The sequence below is a fragment of the Lissotriton helveticus genome, chromosome 6 (assembly GCF_964261635.1).
Source record: "Lissotriton helveticus chromosome 6, aLisHel1.1, whole genome shotgun sequence".
NCBI classification, from domain to species: Eukaryota; Metazoa; Chordata; class Amphibia; order Caudata; family Salamandridae; genus Lissotriton; species Lissotriton helveticus.
Genome location: NC_136067.1, coordinates 1,121,780,404 through 1,121,800,052, shown reverse-complemented (window position 1 = coordinate 1,121,800,052; position 19,649 = coordinate 1,121,780,404). Strand labels below are relative to the sequence as shown.

General features: G+C 48.1%; 1 protein-coding gene across 1 annotated transcript in view; it reads left to right on the top strand.

The window, feature by feature from the left end:
• Window positions 1-19,649, top strand: part of SYNE1 (spectrin repeat containing nuclear envelope protein 1) — a 2,361,447-nt gene that overhangs the window by 906,901 nt on the left and 1,434,897 nt on the right. The window contains exons 53-54 of the mRNA XM_078648775.1: window positions 10,377-10,541; window positions 16,117-16,473. Coding sequence (XP_078504901.1) covers window positions 10,377-10,541; window positions 16,117-16,473 — 522 coding nt within the window. The remainder of the gene's footprint in view (window positions 1-10,376; window positions 10,542-16,116; window positions 16,474-19,649) is intronic.

Here is a 19,649-nt window from a genome sequence, read left to right as displayed (position 1 = left end):
TTCAAAGCGCCTCGCTTTACATATTTTCCACCAGCCGACGCGTTTCGTGCAACTAGCACTTCTTCTTAGGCTTGTATGGACGCTTTCAGCAGGAGTCAGAGTTTTTTGATTTGGCACTGTCTTTTCTACCTGCCTTAGTAGGCGTGGCCATTCCCATGGCCTGATGGTGATTGTAGTGCATTAGTATTCCTCAAAGTGAGTTCCCCGACCTTTGCTGGTAGTAATGCTCTATTAACTCCCAAGTGGGGCGCAGGGCACAATTTCAACCCCAAGTCACGCTTGTTCATCACCTTCCAACGGCGTCACCCGTCCTGAATCCAAAGCGCCGGTTGGCGCTTCAGCAAGTCTGCACACGTGCAGCAGGGCCCCCTCCGCGACCCAGGCTGAGCCGCAAAAAATTTCACGAAAGAGTTGCCTGTTAAGGAGGAGCCCACACGGGAGAATGAAGATTATGCCTCTTTTTATTCGAAGGTAAGCAATGTCCTTGCAGTTCAAAGCGCCTCGCTTTACATATTTTCCACCAGCCGACGCGTTTCGTGCAACTAGCACTTCTTCTTAGGCTTGTATGGACGCTTTCAGCAGGAGTCAGAGTTTTTTGATTTGGCACTGTCTTTTCTACCTGCCTTAGTAGGCGTGGCCATTCCCATGGCCTGATGGTGATTGTAGTGCATTAGTATTCCTCAAAGTGAGTTCCCCGACCTTTGCTGGTAGTAATGCTCTATTAACTCCCAAGTGGGGCGCAGGGCACAATTTCAACCCCAAGTCACGCTTGTTCATCACCTTCCAACGGCGTCACCCGTCCTGAATCCAAAGCGCCGGTTGGCGCTTCAGCAAGTCTGCACACGTGCAGCAGGGCCCCCTCCGCGACCCAGGCTGAGCCGCAAAAAATTTCACGAAAGAGTTGCCTGTTAAGGAGGAGCCCACACGGGAGAATGAAGATATGCCTCTTTTTATTCGAAGGTAAGCAATGTCCTTGCAGTTCAAAGCGCCTCGCTTTACATATTTTCCACCAGCCGACGCGTTTCGTGCAACTAGCACTTCTTCTTAGGCTTGTATGGACGCTTTCAGCAGGAGTCAGAGTTTTTTGATTTGGCACTGTCTTTTCTACCTGCCTTAGTAGGCGTGGCCATTCCCATGGCCTGATGGTGATTGTAGTGCATTAGTATTCCTCAAAGTGAGTTCCCCGACCTTTGCTGGTAGTAATGCTCTATTAACTCCCAAGTGGGGCGCAGGGCACAATTTCAACCCCAAGTCACGCTTGTTCATCACCTTCCAACGGCGTCACCCGTCCTGAATCCAAAGCGCCGGTTGGCGCTTCAGCAAGTCTGCACACGTGCAGCAGGGCCCCCTCCGCGACCCAGGCTGAGCCGCAAAAAATTTCACGAAAGAGTTGCCTGTTAAGGAGGAGCCCACACGGGAGAATGAAGATTATGCCTCTTATTATTCGAAGGTAAGCAATGTCCTTGCAGTTCAAAGCGCCTCGCTTTACATATTTTCCACCAGCCGACGCGTTTCGTGCAACTAGCACTTCTTCTTAGGCTTGTATGGACGCAATGGTGATTGTAGTGCATTAGTATTCTCCCGTGTGGGCTCCTCCTTAACAGGCAACTCTTTCGTGAAATTTTTTGCGGCTCAGCCTGGGTCGCGGAGGGGGCCCTGCTGCACGTGTGCAGACTTGCTGAAGCGCCAACCGGCGCTTTGGATTCAGGACGGGTGACGCCGTTGGAAGGTGATGAACAAGCGTGACTTGGGGTTGAAATTGTGCCCTGCGCCCCACTTGGGAGTTAATAGAGCATTACTACCAGCAAAGGTCGGGGAACTCACTTTGAGGAATACTAATGCACTACAATCACCATCAGGCCATGGGAATGGCCACGCCTACTAAGGCAGGTAGAAAAGACAGTGCCAAATCAAAAAACTCTGACTCCTGCTGAAAGCGTCCATACAAGCCTAAGAAGAAGTGCTAGTTGCACGAAACGCGTCGGCTGGTGGAAAATATGTAAAGCGAGGCGCTTTGAACTGCAAGGACATTGCTTACCTTCGAATAAAAAGAGGCATAATCTTCATTCTCCCGTGTGGGCTCCTCCTTAACAGGCAACTCTTTCGTGAAATTTTTTGCGGCTCAGCCTGGGTCGCGGAGGGGGCCCTGCTGCACGTGTGCAGACTTGCTGAAGCGCCAACCGGCGCTTTGGATTCAGGACGGGTGACGCCGTTGGAAGGTGATGAACAAGCGTGACTTGGGGTTGAAATTGTGCCCTGCGCCCCACTTGGGAGTTAATAGAGCATTACTACCAGCAAAGGTCGGGGAACTCACTTTGAGGAATACTAATGCACTACAATCACCATCAGGCCATGGGAATGGCCACGCCTACTAAGGCAGGTAGAAAAGACAGTGCCAAATCAAAAAACTCTGACTCCTGCTGAAAGCGTCCATACAAGCCTAAGAAGAAGTGCTAGTTGCACGAAACGCGTCGGCTGGTGGAAAATATGTAAAGCGAGGCGCTTTGAACTGCAAGGACATTGCTTACCTTCGAATAAAAAGAGGCATAATCTTCATTCTCCCGTGTGGGCTCCTCCTTAACAGGCAACTCTTTCGTGAAATTTTTTGCGGCTCAGCCTGGGTCGCGGAGGGGGCCCTGCTGCACGTGTGCAGACTTGCTGAAGCGCCAACCGGCGCTTTGGATTCAGGACGGGTGACGCCGTTGGAAGGTGATGAACAAGCGTGACTTGGGGTTGAAATTGTGCCCTGCGCCCCACTTGGGAGTTAATAGAGCATTACTACCAGCAAAGGTCGGGGAACTCACTTTGAGGAATACTAATGCACTACAATCACCATCAGGCCATGGGAATGGCCACGCCTACTAAGGCAGGTAGAAAAGACAGTGCCAAATCAAAAAACTCTGACTCCTGCTGAAAGCGTCCATACAAGCCTAAGAAGAAGTGCTAGTTGCACGAAACGCGTCGGCTGGTGGAAAATATGTAAAGCGAGGCGCTTTGAACTGCAAGGACATTGCTTACCTTCGAATAAAAAGAGGCATAATCTTCATTCTCCCGTGTGGGCTCCTCCTTAACAGGCAACTCTTTCGTGAAATTTTTTGCGGCTCAGCCTGGGTCGCGGAGGGGGCCCTGCTGCACGTGTGCAGACTTGCTGAAGCGCCAACCGGCGCTTTGGATTCAGGACGGGTGACGCCGTTGGAAGGTGATGAACAAGCGTGACTTGGGGTTGAAATTGTGCCCTGCGCCCCACTTGGGAGTTAATAGAGCATTACTACCAGCAAAGGTCGGGGAACTCACTTTGAGGAATACTAATGCACTACAATCACCATCAGGCCATGGGAATGGCCACGCCTACTAAGGCAGGTAGAAAAGACAGTGCCAAATCAAAAAACTCTGACTCCTGCTGAAAGCGTCCATACAAGCCTAAGAAGAAGTGCTAGTTGCACGAAACGCGTCGGCTGGTGGAAAATATGTAAAGCGAGGCGCTTTGAACTGCAAGGACATTGCTTACCTTCGAATAAAAAGAGGCATAATCTTCATTCTCCCGTGTGGGCTCCTCCTTAACAGGCAACTCTTTCGTGAAATTTTTTGCGGCTCAGCCTGGGTCGCGGAGGGGGCCCTGCTGCACGTGTGCAGACTTGCTGAAGCGCCAACCGGCGCTTTGGATTCAGGACGGGTGACGCCGTTGGAAGGTGATGAACAAGCGTGACTTGGGGTTGAAATTGTGCCCTGCGCCCCACTTGGGAGTTAATAGAGCATTACTACCAGCAAAGGTCGGGGAACTCACTTTGAGGAATACTAATGCACTACAATCACCATCAGGCCATGGGAATGGCCACGCCTACTAAGGCAGGTAGAAAAGACAGTGCCAAATCAAAAAACTCTGACTCCTGCTGAAAGCGTCCATACAAGCCTAAGAAGAAGTGCTAGTTGCACGAAACGCGTCGGCTGGTGGAAAATATGTAAAGCGAGGCGCTTTGAACTGCAAGGACATTGCTTACCTTCGAATAAAAAGAGGCATAATCTTCATTCTCCCGTGTGGGCTCCTCCTTAACAGGCAACTCTTTCGTGAAATTTTTTGCGGCTCAGCCTGGGTCGCGGAGGGGGCCCTGCTGCACGTGTGCAGACTTGCTGAAGCGCCAACCGGCGCTTTGGATTCAGGACGGGTGACGCCGTTGGAAGGTGATGAACAAGCGTGACTTGGGGTTGAAATTGTGCCCTGCGCCCCACTTGGGAGTTAATAGAGCATTACTACCAGCAAAGGTCGGGGAACTCACTTTGAGGAATACTAATGCACTACAATCACCATCAGGCCATGGGAATGGCCACGCCTACTAAGGCAGGTAGAAAAGACAGTGCCAAATCAAAAAACTCTGACTCCTGCTGAAAGCGTCCATACAAGCCTAAGAAGAAGTGCTAGTTGCACGAAACGCGTCGGCTGGTGGAAAATATGTAAAGCGAGGCGCTTTGAACTGCAAGGACATTGCTTACCTTCGAATAAAAAGAGGCATAATCTTCATTCTCCCGTGTGGGCTCCTCCTTAACAGGCAACTCTTTCGTGAAATTTTTTGCGGCTCAGCCTGGGTCGCGGAGGGGGCCCTGCTGCACGTGTGCAGACTTGCTGAAGCGCCAACCAGCGCTTTGGATTCAGGACGGGTGACGCCGTTGGAAGGTGATGAACAAGCGTGACTTGGGGTTGAAATTGTGCCCTGCGCCCCACTTGGGAGTTAATAGAGCATTACTACCAGCAAAGGTCGGGGAACTCACTTTGAGGAATACTAATGCACTACAATCACCATCAGGCCATGGGAATGGCCACGCCTACTAAGGCAGGTAGAAAAGACAGTGCCAAATCAAAAAACTCTGACTCCTGCTGAAAGCGTCCATACAAGCCTAAGAAGAAGTGCTAGTTGCACGAAACGCGTCGGCTGGTGGAAAATATGTAAAGCGAGGCGCTTTGAACTGCAAGGACATTGCTTACCTTCGAATAAAAAGAGGCATAATCTTCATTCTCCCGTGTGGGCTCCTCCTTAACAGGCAACTCTTTCGTGATATATATATATATATATATATATATATATATAACTGTCGAACCTCTTTGCAAGAAAAAGGATTGAGCCGCACACATCCCGATTGGTTAAAGCTTTTATTTCCAAGGTGGCATTTTTATTTTCTAATGCATTTCGGTCGCATCTCGACCTTCATCAGAGAGGAGCCACAGCAAACCGAGGCGAAAACAACCCACCCACACGACAATTGCCTTTGTAATTTTCAGTGTTCTGCCCCCTGGTGGGCGCCTCGTTAGGCAAATTTGTTAGGCATGCTGGTTCATGTAGTGCGCTGTCACCTCATTATTGTTAACCCTCCAGTGGGCGCTGCTTTGATGTTTGTGCTCCATTATAGCATGCCGGAATCCCCAGATAAATGCAGTTTCAAACATTTCCAGGCGTCCATACCAAGGTCCAGTCGCTGGCGGCACCACACACCCTACGTGTTTCCACTTCCCACAGATGGTCCGTTTGCGGGTGATTACTGGCGCTCTTGATGGACGGTGCGTCGCTCGGAGCTGGACCAAGCCACTTGAAATCTGTCGAACCTCTTTGCCAGAAAAAGGATTAAGCCGCTCACATCCCGGTTGGTTAAAGCTTTTATTTCCAAGGTGACATTTTCATTTTCTAATGCATTTCGGTTGCATCTCGACCTTCATCAGAGAGGAGCCACAGCAAACCGAGGCGAAAACAACCCACCCACACGACAATTGCCTTTATAATTTTCAGTGTTCTGCCCCCTGGTGGGCGCCTCGTTAGGCAAATTTGTTAGGCATGCTGGTTCATGTAGTGCGCTGTCACCTCATTATTGTTAACCCTCCAGTGGGCACTGCTTTGATGTTTGTGCTCCATTATACCACGCCAGAATCCCCAGATAAATGCACTTTCAAACATTTCCAGGCATCCATACCAAGGTCCAGTCCCTGGCGGTACCACACACCCTACGTGTTTCCACTTCCCACAGATGGTCCGTTTGTGGGTGATTACTGGCGCTCTTGATGGACGGTGCGTCGCTCGGGGCTGGACCAAGCCACTTGAAATCTGTCGAACCTCTTTGCAAGAAAAAGGATTGAGCCGCACACATCCCGGTTGGTTAAAGCTTTTATTTCCAAGGTGGCATTTTCATTTTCTAATGCATTTCGGTCACATCTCGACCTTCATCAGAGAGGAGCCACAGCAAACCGAGGCGAAAACAACCCACCCACACGACAATTGCCTTTATAATTTTCAGTTTTCTGCCCCCTGGTGGGCGCCTCGTTAGGCAAATTTGTTAGGCATGCTGGTTCATGTAGTGCGCTGTCACCTCATTATTGTTAACCCTCCAGTGGGCGCTGCTTTGATGTTTGTGCTCCATTATAGCATGCCGGAATCCCCAGATAAATGCAGTTTCAAACATTTCCAGGCGTCCATACCAAGGTCCAGTCCCTGGCGGCACCACACACCCTACGTGTTTCCACTTCCCACAGATGGTCCGTTTGCGGGTGATTACTGGCGCTCTTGATGGACGGTGCGTCGCTCGGAGCTGGACCAAGCCACTTGAAATCTGTCGAACCTCTTTGCCAGAAAAAGGATTAAGCCGCTCACATCCCGGTTGGTTAAAGCTTTTATTTCCAAGGTGCCATTTTCATTTTCTAATGCATTTCGGTTGCATCTCGACCTTCATCAGAGAGGAGCCACAGCAAACCGAGGCGAAAACAACCCACCCACATGACAATTGCCTTTATAATTTTCAGTGTTCTGCCCCCTGGTGGGCGCCTCGTTAGGCAAATTTGTTAGGCATGCTGGTTCATGTAGTGCGCTGTCACCTCATTATTGTTAACCCTCCAGTGGGCACTGCTTTGATGTTTGTGCTCCATTATACCACGCCAGAATCCCCAGATAAATGCACTTTCAAACATTTCCAGGCATCCATACCAAGGTCCAGTCCCTGGCGGTACCACACACCCTACGTGTTTCCACTTCCCACAGATGGTCCGTTTGTGGGTGATTACTGGCGCTCTTGATGGACGGTGCGTCGCTCGGGGCTGGACCAAGCCACTTGAAATCTGTCGAACCTCTTTGCAAGAAAAAGGATTGAGCCGCACACATCCCGGTTGGTTAAAGCTTTTATTTCCAAGGTGGCATTTTCATTTTCTAATGCATTTCGGTCACATCTCGACCTTCATCAGAGAGGAGCCACAGCAAACCGAGGCGAAAACAACCCACCTACACAACAATTGCCTTTATAATTTTCAGTGTTCTGCCCCCTGGTGGGTGCCTCGTTAGGCAAATTTGTTAGGCATGCCGGTTCATGTAGTGCACTGTCACCTCATTATTGTTAACCCTCCAGTGGGCGCTGCTTTGATGTTTGTGCTCCATTATACCACGCCGAAATCCCCAGATAAATGCACTTTTAAACATTTCCAGGCGTCCATACCAAGGTCCAGTCCCTGGCAGCACCACACACGCTACGTGTTTCCACTTCCCACAGATGGTCCGTTTGCGGGTGATTACTGGCACTCTTGATGGACGGTGCGTCGCTCGGGGCTGGACCAAGCCACTTGAAATCTGTCAAACCTCTTTGCAAGAAAAAGGATTGAGCCGCACACATCCCGGTTGGTTAAAGCTTTTATTTCCAAGGTGGCCTTTTAATTTTCTAATTCATTTCGGTTGCATCTCAACCTTCATCAGAGAGGAGCCACAGCAAACCGAGGCGAAAACAACCCACCCACTTGACAATTGCCTTTATAATTTTCAGTGTTCTGCCCCCTGGTGGGCGCCTCGTTAGGCAAATATCTATTACCTTATGGCGGTCACCAGTAGGTAGTTAGAGTTAGGACCAGAATTTCCATAGAAACGCGGCTTTTTGTTTTGCCAATACCTTTAGTGCTGCTTGATGAATCTTGATGACATTTTCCTAAAACTTCCCCTTTTTGGTTTAGCTGCTGTGTTGAAAGTTTCAGGGTGATCCGTCAAGTGGGTGCCGAGAAAAAAGGGGGTCCCAAAACATGTTTTCCCATGTTATGTCTCTGTCTATTTTTCAATTTTTTAACATACCTAAAGCCGAACTGCTGAACGGAATTACACCAATTTATTTCTATAAACAAATCTGGAGGGCCCCACCACCCTGGGGCTTGAAACTTAAATAATGTGGGAGGGCCGCATGAACCCCCCACACCCACAGGAACCACCACCTCTCCGGAGTTTTCACTCTATAATATAGGGGGGGGGCTTGGACCCCACAATAATAGGGGGGGGGCTTGGACCCCACCAGCCCTGGGGACTGCCACCTCCCGGGCCTTTATTAAAAATAAATGAAGGGCCGTGTGGACCACCCACAGCCCCAGGGACCACCACCTCCCGGGGCTTTCATTTTCAATAATAGGGGGGTGCGCGCACACTCCGCTGCCCTGGGGACCGCCACATCCCCAGAGCAATTACCAGAAAATGTTTGGGGGCCCATGCAGCCCCTTCCACGGCCTTGGGGACCGCCTCCCCCCGGTGTTCTAATGATATAATGCAGGGGGTCCGTTGCGGACCCCCAGCCCCATGGGGCTACATGAAAGAAATAATGGGGCACACAGCCCCCCTCCTGGAGCCAAAGATAGCCCTGGGGACCGTCACCCCCTAGTGGCGGCTCCATCAATGTCCCGTGGTGCCCACCCCCGGGACATTGCAGTTTGGCACCACTCCTGCCAAACCTTATCAAATTCTGCTTCTAGTAAAAGAGAGCAGAACATGCAAAGCAGAATTGCTTTTGGACAGAGGGAGTTGCATGTTAGCAGCTCACTCTGTCCACAAGCGGTTCCCAACTTGAAAAACTGGATGTCCTGCGTGGGACCAGAGCACCCAGGATTGTGGCCAGGCCCAGGGGATGGGGACCACTCCCTTATTTTTTATATATTTATATATATATATATTTTTTTTTAATCAAGGGCAGTCCCTGGGGTTGGGGTTCCCCGGGGCCAAATTTGGCCCAGGAAAAGGGAGCAACGCAGCCCCCCTTCCTTTAATTTGAAACAAAAGGTTTTTTTTAACGAAATGTTAGGTCCCGGATTGGGGTCCCCGGGCAGTAATCTGCCCAGGTAGGGAGTCTGTGTGGCTCCCTCCCCTTCTAAAAATGCCTGGCCCCAGGGGATGGGGTCCTTGGGGCCAAATACGGCCCAGGGATGGGGGTTACCGGTACGGCGCCGGAAGGCCCACCCCTTTTTGCAGCACTCAGCAATTGCGCCTCCTGTTGCGCTGCTGGTTGGGGGATGAAGTCCCCTTGGCTGCTGAGGATCTTAGGGGAAACAAGACCTCCTGCGACCTCCAGTAAGTACTACACAGAGGGATTGCTGATTGGTGGTCAAAGGCCAAGCCTCCTTTCTTCTCCACTCTGCAAAGGTGCCTCTCGGTGCACTGCTGGTGGGAGATTGACATTCCCTTGCCTCCCGAGGGCATCAGGATTAAAGTGGACTTCTTCCCCCAACCAGAAGTGTGCCAGTAGGTGTGTTTGCAGAGTGGTGTAGAAAGGGAGCGTGGTTATTGGAAACTTTTCCACAAACCCACTGTGTGGGACTCACTGGAGGTAACAGGAGGGGTAGTTGGCCCCCAAGGACGCTCTAGTATCTTCATCCCCCTACTAGTAGTGCACCAGGAGGCGCATTTGCAGAGTGGTGAAGAAACGGGGCGTGGTCTCCGACAGCCTCTCAGCAATCCTGGTGTGTGGGACTCACTGCATGTCCTTGGGTGCCAACTACACCTCCAGTTACCTCCAGTAAGACCCACACAGCAGGCCTTCTGAGACCTGTAATCATAAGTCGTTGGTATTTATTGTGCCCGAAATAGTCCAATCCCAGCAGTGTCAAAATATATCAGCTACGGGAAATATTGCTTTATTTTATGGACCAGCTGTAATCGGGGCCTTACTATAGTGTAGGAGGTAAAATTCGATTACACTAAGATGCCGTGAGGTGACTATGGTGTAATGGAATAAGCATTAGCAAAATCTGGTTTGCATTCCTAGTCTGGACTTGAACATTAAAAACCTGCTGCGGATGAAGAAAAGTTGCAAAAACATTGCTTTCTGTATACAGTGCATCTATAGCAAAAATAATAAAATGCGTAATGTTGCAGTCTACTTTTGAGATGTAAAGTATTCCCTCCTGGGCAGTTGCACAAGCTCTTCATAGAAAACGGAATCACACACCTACCTGCCAATAGTATGAAGTGAGATAAATATGCTTGTCTGGGCAGAGCCAAAGTCCACCCTATGTATAGTTTAAAGGTCTGGTAGCAATAGGTAAAGCATATAGCTACACTGTGGAGCCAGACCTAACTACACTGCATTTTCACTTTATCCCTTGTCAGGAAAAAATTAGAAAAGTAGAGGACATTGTGAAGGACCATTTGCTCTACGTGGATGCTGTTCAAGAATTCACTGATTGGCTGCATTCAGCAAAGGAAGAACTACATCGATGGTCGGATGTGTCAGGAGATGCTCCCGCCATACAGAAGAAACTGTCGAAAATCAAGGTACAAGAGAAAAAGACAAAGTCAGATTTTCGATAATTAGTTACGATTCCTTAAGGGAGCCTTTACGGAGGTCATTGTGTCAGAGGTGAGAGCAGGCTTCTTAATTAATTTTCTATAGGTGTCTCAAATATAGAGAACAACTTCCTGTGGCTCCTTTTGTCTTCTCTTTTTTGTCTCTTTCAAAAACACTTGGATGTGTGCAACAAAATGGCTTCTCTTTATCAATATATTTCTCCATTTCCCTCTATTAAATTTCTTTCACTGCCTCATCTCTCTTACTTTTTATTGCTCCCAATTTCGATCTTATTTCTCTGTCCCATTTTATACCCTTTGTAGTCTGTATCCCTCTATAGAATAGAGTCTATTCCATCCATCTCTCTTTCTCTTGCTTTCTCTTCCTCTCTCTGATTCGCTCTTGCTTACTCTCCTCTTTCCCCCACCCCTTTCGCTGTCCCTTTTTGCCTAACTTTCTCCCCTTTTTTATCTCTCTTCGTTGCTCTCATTCTCTTTTCTTCAGATCTTACTCTCTCTCTCTTTCTCCGTAATCTCTCTCCCTCTATATGGGTATTTTTAATTTCCATTTTTGTTTTACTTAAGTGTATGTTCTCTTTCTCTCTTTGTCTCTCTCTTTCTCTCTTCTCTTATGTTGTACCACTTTCTCTCTCGCTTTCACCTTCTTCTCTCTCTTCCTTTGACCCCATTCTTTATCTTTCATTTTGTCAGAGACACTCAGGAGCATATGAGAGGCTTGCACCACCTAAGCATCCCTTTTTTTAATACTCCGGCCGCGCAGACCTCTCACTCATATCCATGAGGCCACACAAAGCCACTTTGTGTGACTTTGCATGGCTTCATAGAAATGGAGTGAGGCAAGGCAGTGCGAGTCTCTACGTTGCTTTACTCTGCACCAAGGAGGCATTCCATGGGCGTTGCGGCGTGTTTTCCCCATGCAACACCCATGCATTTTGACGCTGCCCCAGATTTATTTAATCAGATAAACCTGGGGCAGCGACAAAACCTTACGCCTTTCCAGAGCAGTCCTCGTTTTTCCTCTTTCCATGTGCACACACAGAAAGAGGAAAACGCCTCTCAGGGTTGTTTTTGTGCAGGAAGGTGCCTCTTCCTGCACAAAAACAATCCTGCATGCAACACAGACACCCTTGCATCATGGTGCAAGGGTGCCTCTTTTGGCACTACGCAGCAAATTGTGCACCAGCGCCAAGGGAAAGGACAGGAATGCACCCTATTTCATAAATTCAGTGCATTTCTGCCCTTTCACATTGTTATAGGACAGCGCAGCAAGAAGACTTGCGGCGCTGCCCTGCCACAATTTCCCATAAACAAGGCCTATAGTTTTTTATTTCTTTATTCAGAATCCCTCTACCACAGGGTGATCATCCACAAACCCACCTACAACTACGCTCCACATCACTCTCCATGGCCCACACTCCTTGTATACGCAGGAGCGGCAGCCACTCCTTCTCCCACCTGTCCACTAAGTCCTGGAATGGCCTCCCCTCCGAACTGCCCCCACCATACTAGAATTCAGGAAAGACCTGAAAAACTGGCTTTTCAACTAATACCTCAGTAGCACCACTCCCTCCCTCCTCCCCCTGCCCTGTGCCTGGATACGCTAACGGGTGATAAGCAGAGATATACAAACCCTCTTTGATTGATTCATCCTATCTCTCTTTTTTCTCTTTTTCTTTTCTAGCACTCTCTGTTGTCCTCCCTGTCTCTAACAATGTCCTTTACCTCCTTAGTATCCCTCATATTTTGGGTTTTCTGTCTGCCTTCTTGTGTCTTTTCACCAAAAGAATGTCCTTTCCGTGATTTAGTTATTACTTCCTCTAGAACTAGCAACAAAGAGGCAACCAGCAGTGGGTGAGGGGTTCCTAGGTGGGTGATGGTAATGCTCTCAAGAACGAAATTCTTGGGAGGATTATAAGTATAACCAACCCATTGTTACGGGTGGGAAGGGAAAAAGACCCTTTTCTTTTAATAGCCCTCACTCACTCTAATAGTGACATGCTTCATCATAGTGCTCACCCCAACTCCTAAAGGTCTGGGTGGGCTCGACCGTGTTTCAGGGAGCACTTAAGATATTGTGTATGGGGGCATATCATTAAAGATAAAATTCCTCACCCACTCCTAAATAATTCTTTAATACTGGAGTGGGAGGTAAGGTTAAAATATATACAAAAGGGTTTTTAGGGTGTGATGGTCCTATGACCCTAAATTCAGCACCAACATGTTTCAGCCCTTCCTGTCTGACCTAAATAGGTCCTGGGCTTTCGTCAGGGTAGAACGTAATGAGGTTACTTACCCCAAAGACGTGAGCGCATGTAAACTATTTGTCTCGAGCACTTCTAAGTGTTAAAAAACGGAACAAGCCTAATGCTTGCCACTGGTCAGGATGAGGAATTACCCCTACAACTTATGGCTAAAGATTCCCTAGGGAGCGCAGGAGAGAGGCCTTGTAGTCACACTTTCGTCAAAGGTCCTGCCCTGCTGGAACCTACTAGTACTCAGGCTCCCTGGCTTTGAGCTTCTTTCTTGTTTCTACATAATAATATAGAGCAGTATATCTTTTTAAGTAATCAAATAAATGTCTGAGAATTCATTGGCGCAATAGAGCCCACTGTGTATTTTGCCTCACCACGTGCCAAAAATATTTAGGATGCCATGCAATTCTACCCACTGAGTGCATTTGTTTTTCTCGTGGTGTGTTGGTTCCGTTTGAGTGAATCATGGTCACAGTGGCTCTGTCTGTAATCCCCTGGTTCGACTGCTGCTGTTGCTTCGTGTAGCAAATCAAATGCTATGTTAGTTTACACGCTCGCTGAGCTGGCCGTGTACACTTAAGTGGGACATTCAGCGTTTGCTTCGTGTCATAATGTTAATTAAGTCTTTAACTGAAACTAAGGAAAGTAGGCCGTTTCTGATACTCTTACTTATATCGCCTGCATTATTGTCAAATATTTGGGCATGGTGTGTGATGTCTTTATTTTCGTGCGCAGGATTGCATGTATCTTAAACAAGCCAAAATGCTTCTATTTCTGTTTACCTCCTCTGATTCTTCCTAGCCTGTCTCTAGAATAGTTCATTTGTTAACAAATGTTAATGTTGTTTCAGTGCTGTTGTTTGGCCCTGTCTGTTGTTGCGCGGTGGCATAGCCAGGGTGTCACGGGCCCTCTTGCTAAGAAGCAAATGGACCCCTGGCTACTATTTTATTTGTAAAATCCATAAAAAAAATCAGGGTTCCGTGGGACCCCCAGGCCTCTAGGACCCGGTGCCACTGCGCCTGCTGCCCCGGCGGGAACTACGCCCCTGTGGTTGCGCTCTCCAATTATCCCCTAACTGTTGTTGCGCTCTCCTGTCTGTTGGCATGCCCTTTCCGTGGTTGTTCTGCACTATCTGTTGCACTATCCTGCATATTGTTGTACTGATCTGGCTGTTGCACTGAGCTGTGTGTGTTTATTCGGCCCTGACCCTGTTTGCACTCGCCTTTCTCTTGCACTGACCTGTTTCTTGTGTTTTGTGGCACTGACCTCTCGTTTATTTTGTCACACTGTTTGTTGCACTGCCCTATATATTGTTGCGCCCCCTGGTTGTTGCCCTGACCTGTCAGTCGTTACGCTGCCACGTGTGTTGATGTGGTGTCATGTCTGTTGTGATATCCAGTCTGTTGCGGTGGCCTCTTTGTTTCTGCTGCACTGGATGTTGTTGTGCACAGCCCTGCCTGTCGCGCTGCCTTTTGCGTTACCCTGCCCTGTGAGGTCTTGCGTTGCACTGCCCGTTCCCTAGTTGTGTTTATCTGTCTCCTCGTGTGCCCTGCATTACCCTGTTCATTCCGCTGCCCTGCCTGCTGCACTTCTATGTCTGTGGTTCTGCTACTCTGTCTGTGGAGCTACCCTGTCTGTTGCGCTGTCCTGCCTCTTACACTGCTCTGACTCTTGCATCTCTGCACCACTAGCTGTTGGACTGTCATCCATTTTGTTGTTCTGCCCTGTATTTGCACTTACTTACCTGTCTCTTACTACTCTGTCCTGTCTGCTGAACTGCTCTGGGTATTTGTGACTTGCCATGTCCCTATTGCAGTGCCCTGCCTCTTGTTGTGCTGCACTTTCTTATGTTGTGCTGCCCAGTGTCTTGTTGTGCTTCATTGCTTAGTGCTGTGCTGTCCTTTCCTTTGTTGTGCTGCCCTTTCAGTTTGTGCACTGGCATGTCTCTTGTTGTGCTGTCTCTTGTTAGTTGCCTTGTGTCATGTTGCTCTTTACACTGTCTCTCATTGCACTGCCTTGACTACTGTTGCTTTGCTTTGCCCTGTCTCCTAATGGCCTACTGTGTCTGTTGTGCTACCCTGACTCTCTGTGCACTGTCCGTTCTCTTGTTGTGCTGCCCTTTCTCTTGTTGTGCTGCCCTTTCTCTTGTTGTGCTGCCCTTTCTCTTGTTGTGCTGCCCTGTCTCTTGTTGCGCTGCCCTGTCTCTTGTTGCGCTGCCCTGTCTCTTTTTGCGCTGCCCTGTCTCCTTTTGCGCTGCCCTGTCTCCTTTTGCGCTGCCCTGTCTCTTGTTGCACAGACTCGTCTGTTGTGTTACCCTAACTGTTGCTGCGCTGTCCAGGCTCTTGGGCTGCTTTGCCTCTTGCTGCGCTACCCTTTTTCTTGTTGCGCAACGCGCTGCCATTTGTTGTTACTTCATCATCTTCGTCTCTTGTTGTGGGGCCATGTCTCTTATTGCGCTACCCTATCTCTTGTTGCACTGTGCTACCCTATCTCTTGTTGCACTGTGCTGTCTTGTTGCGGTGTCCTTCTCTGTTGTGCTGCCCTGTCTTTTGTGTTTTCATGCCTCTTGTTGCTCTGCCTTGTCTGTTGCCGTGTCTTGACTCTTGTTTCGCTTTTCTGTTCTTGTTGGCATCCCTGTCTCTTGTTGCAGTACCCCCCCCCCCCCCCATTACCCCTCCCCCCCATACAGTTCTAGCTATATCAACCATAGACGGGGCGCTGCTTTATTGATTGTCTGCATTAGCGCCCCGCGTTGTTTCTGGCTGTGCTTGTGGCGGCCTTTGAAACCAACAACAACGTAACAAATGCATTTTGCAGTTTGTCTGCCAAAATGATTTTCTTCACAGACAAAAATAGATGCGCGTTTGAAAGTTCGTCAAAGCAAGCATTGTTTCCTGGCATTCTTGCATGTTTCGCGCGTTAAAACTCACATGGGATGCACAACACGTTTGACATTTCAGGGGGAAAAAAGACTGAAGCAAAATAAGGCAGTAGAATAGTATGCGGTTCTGTCTGAGTTCTCTTTATTTTAGCACTTGCCCTCTGGACAAAGGTAGCTCTGACTGAACTCACACATCCCTGGAGTGCTGTGGTTGCGTGCAACTGGCTCTATGCTCCAGCAGCGGCACTGCAAACAGGATTGGCAGGGATAGCGACTACTTTTGCAGGGAGGCACTTGGTAAAAGTTAGTTGCGCGGCACTTCCTGCCAGGAGCCAGCTGCAGGCATCGCATCCAGCAGCAGTGAATCACGGTCCCCTCGGTAACCATAGCAATGTGTGTTCCATTGCAGGAGCTGATAGATTCCAGACAGCTCGGCGCAGGCCGCCTCGGCAGAGTGGAGGCGCTGGCTCCCGCCGTGAAAGCCAACACCACAGCCGCCGGCTGCGCGCTCATGGACGGCGAGACCCAGGCCCTGCAGGCCGACTGGAAGCAGTGGGAGGACAGCGTCTTCCACGCTCAGCGGGCCCTGGAGTGCGTGGGCAACCAGATGGCGGTGTCGGAGCAGGAGTTTGCGGCGCAGGTGGCGCAGCTGGAGAAGGCCCTGCAGGAGTTCGGCGCGTGCCTCCAGACCTGGGAGCGGCAGCTGGCCCCGTCCGAGGGCAAGAGCACCGACAAGGACCTCGTGGGGTGCTGGCACCAAGAGAAGGTGAGTCCGCGGGACTGACAGGAAGGTACAAAGAGCGGAAAGTACTTAACTCTCAACTACTTTGCAATTCTGAGCAGCTGTCATGTAGAGTGAGTTGTTGTCAACCTGTCAAATCTAACGGTGTACTTACTTTTCACCTGGGTCAAGCGAGCCAATGGGCTTACTCATCATCACCAGGTGAATTGCGCTAAAATGGCCTTGCCGTGTTTCTTGCCCGTGTGAAAGTTTACTACGACGCATGTGACATTTTGTAGCTGCATGGCAACACGAAAGTTTCAAAGGTCTTGGCAGTAATTTATTACTAAGAGTGGTTGCCTCATATCGCTTGTGCTGGTGCAGCAGTGTGCGTGGTGCGTCCCGTACAGTGTGCAAGTGACACAAAACGGGACATTAGTTCACACTGTGGTCTAAAAGGATGGGCAGTGCTAAAAGACCCCTTTAAAGCCAACTTAAAGTGCGTCTGCGCTTCATCAGGCGTAGTAGGCGCTGTGGACACACAATTCAATACGTCGCTATAAAAACTAGTGGTTTAATTTCATTAAAAGCATGTTGGTGCAGTATTTGCGTCTCTAATGAGGTCGCAGGAAGTTTATGTCATAGGAGCACAAACAAACTATCTTGAAAGCTTGAGGCTGCAACCTATTAATTAAATGTGACTGCTGAGTGCACTAACAAAACACCTGCTAAAACTGTCAAAATCTAAAAGAATACTTACAACTTAATTTCTCTAAATTGGATAAAACAGGCGCAGGGCCATGTAGTTTTAAATCTACTTTTTGGTGTTTAGTAGAGCGCTAAAGTGTCACCTTGTGGCCACTTCAAAATGCTAGAAGGCTGGGGTCCGACTCACAGAACTTACTTAAGAAAAAATCCTAAACTTACTACCATTTTGGTATTCACAGAAGGCACTTACTTATTTTGGTATTCACAGAAGTTAGGAGTCCTAACTTTAGGAATCCTAAATGCCGTCTGTGAATACCGAAAGTGTTAAAGTTAAGATTTTTCTCAGTTTAGGAGTAGTAAAGTTAGGACTCCTAACTTTAGGACTCCTAAATGCCTTCTGTGAATACCGAAAGTCTTAAAGTTAGGATTTTTCTCAGTTTAGGAGTCCTAAAGATAGGAGTCCTAACTTTACTACTCCTAAACTGAGAAAAATCCTAACTTTAAGACTTTCGGTATTCACAGAAGGCATTTAGGAGTCCTAAAGATAGGTCTCCTAACTTCTGTGAATACCAAAATGAGTAAGTGCCTTCTGTGAATACCAAAATGAGTAAGTGCCTTCTGTGAATACCAAAATGGTAGTAAGTTTAGGATTTTGTCTTAAGTTAGTTCTGTGAATCGGGCCCCATGTGTTGGAAATACAGGAGACTGGATTGGACGGCAGAGGGGTTGTGGCTAGTGACGCTGCTTCACAAAGCAATTGTCCTCTCTTTTAAAAGGTGTAGCACAGCATCTATGTTTTGAAATGCAGAGCATGCATTGATGCAGACTAGAGTATCATGATTAAGCACCATTTGTAAACTGTCATACCTTTGCTGTTCCCTCGCCTATTTATTAATTCATTTATTTAGTTAGTTAGTTGCACTCCGCTATGCACTAACCAGACCCTGAAGGATATCAGAGTGCTTTACATGCGTCATCAACAAGAACATTGACAGTAATGCAACAGGATTAGTAACACATACACATTTAACCTAAATAACAGCGGAATAGAAGCAGTTAGCATATTTGAATGATTTGTATTACAGAACCTTTCTAAGGTGGGAGATACTGTTAAAGGAGAAATATTTCTAGTTCTTTTTTGAAGGCATTATGGGAGGGGTTGGTCCTGATAGCAGGTCGGATGGCATTACATATTGGAGGCCGACCATGAAAAGGCTTGCTTCAGAGTTCAAGTCTTTTTGAAAGCTGTGTTTTCCAGACATAAGGAGCCAGAACTTTGGAAAGATCGCAAGTCTCCTTAGATGGTAGTTTATTTGTAAGATAATTCGCTGAGCCTTCTTATAGAGTTTTGTGGATGATGGAGGCCATTGGTCGATGCTCCTCGCTTGAATGGGAAGCCAGTTCTGAGTGGTCAGGCAGGAGTGATGTGATTGGATCGTCTTGTGATGGAGACTAAGCAGGCAGCAGATTTGACAGCAGTCTTTAGAGGGGCTGGGTGAATTCTGGGAATGCTTGTTAGACTCAAGTTGCTGTTGTCTAGTTTTGAGAGAACCATTGATTGAACTACTGTTTTGAAGTCATCAGCACGATTTAACCATTTGATCCCTCGGAGAAGCCTGATTTGAAATTGGGTACTCTTGCTATGGCATTAATATGGATGTGAAGATTAAGATTAATATTAAGTGTAACGCCCAAGTATTTTCCCTTGTCTATAAGCAGTGGTGCACAGTCAAGTACGTTTGAGGAGGATATCCAGGTCTTTGCAGGCATGTTGCTCTGTGGTGGAGAGAATAGAAGGAACTTTGTTTTCAGGGTGTTCCGTTTGAAGCAGTTGAGCAACACCCGTATTTGGAGGTCCTTGAGGTTTCTTGACAAGTTTAGAAAATCCTCAGAAGAGGAGACTGTTAAGTATAGCTATGTGTTATCATCATAGAGATGAAAATACGTTTTCGTATTCTGCTGAAAGAGGGAGTAGAAGAACTTCATGTAAAGAGTGGATAGAGTTGGTGATAGGATGGAGCCTAGGGATACTCCTTGGTACAGAGACAGGAAGTTGGAAAGATATTTAGAAAGCTTGACCTGTTGGGAGAAATTCCATAGGTAGGAGCCAGTTCAGCACAGTGCCTTTGATCCCCATTAAATCTCCTAAGACTCTTAGGAGGGATCAGTGGTTGACTGTGTTAAATTCTGAGGATAGGTCCAAGAGAACGAACGAGAAGACAGGAGACTCAGCTGTCAGTTGTGTGAAGAGCATCATCTATTATTTGTAGCAATGAGGTCTCAGTGCTGCAGGCGGATCCGAAACCTTACTGGTGGTCATCGAATAACCTGTTTTTCTTTATGTTGTTGTTAAGCTGGTGTATTGCACTGATTTCCAGTAGTTTGGCTAGGAATTGGAATGTGGAGATAGTTCAGAAGTTGTTGAAGTCCGTGGTATCCACAGGTTTCTTAGCAGAGGGTGAAATGGCCCAATTTCAGGCAATCGTACACTGCATTTGCTAAGTGAGGAGTTG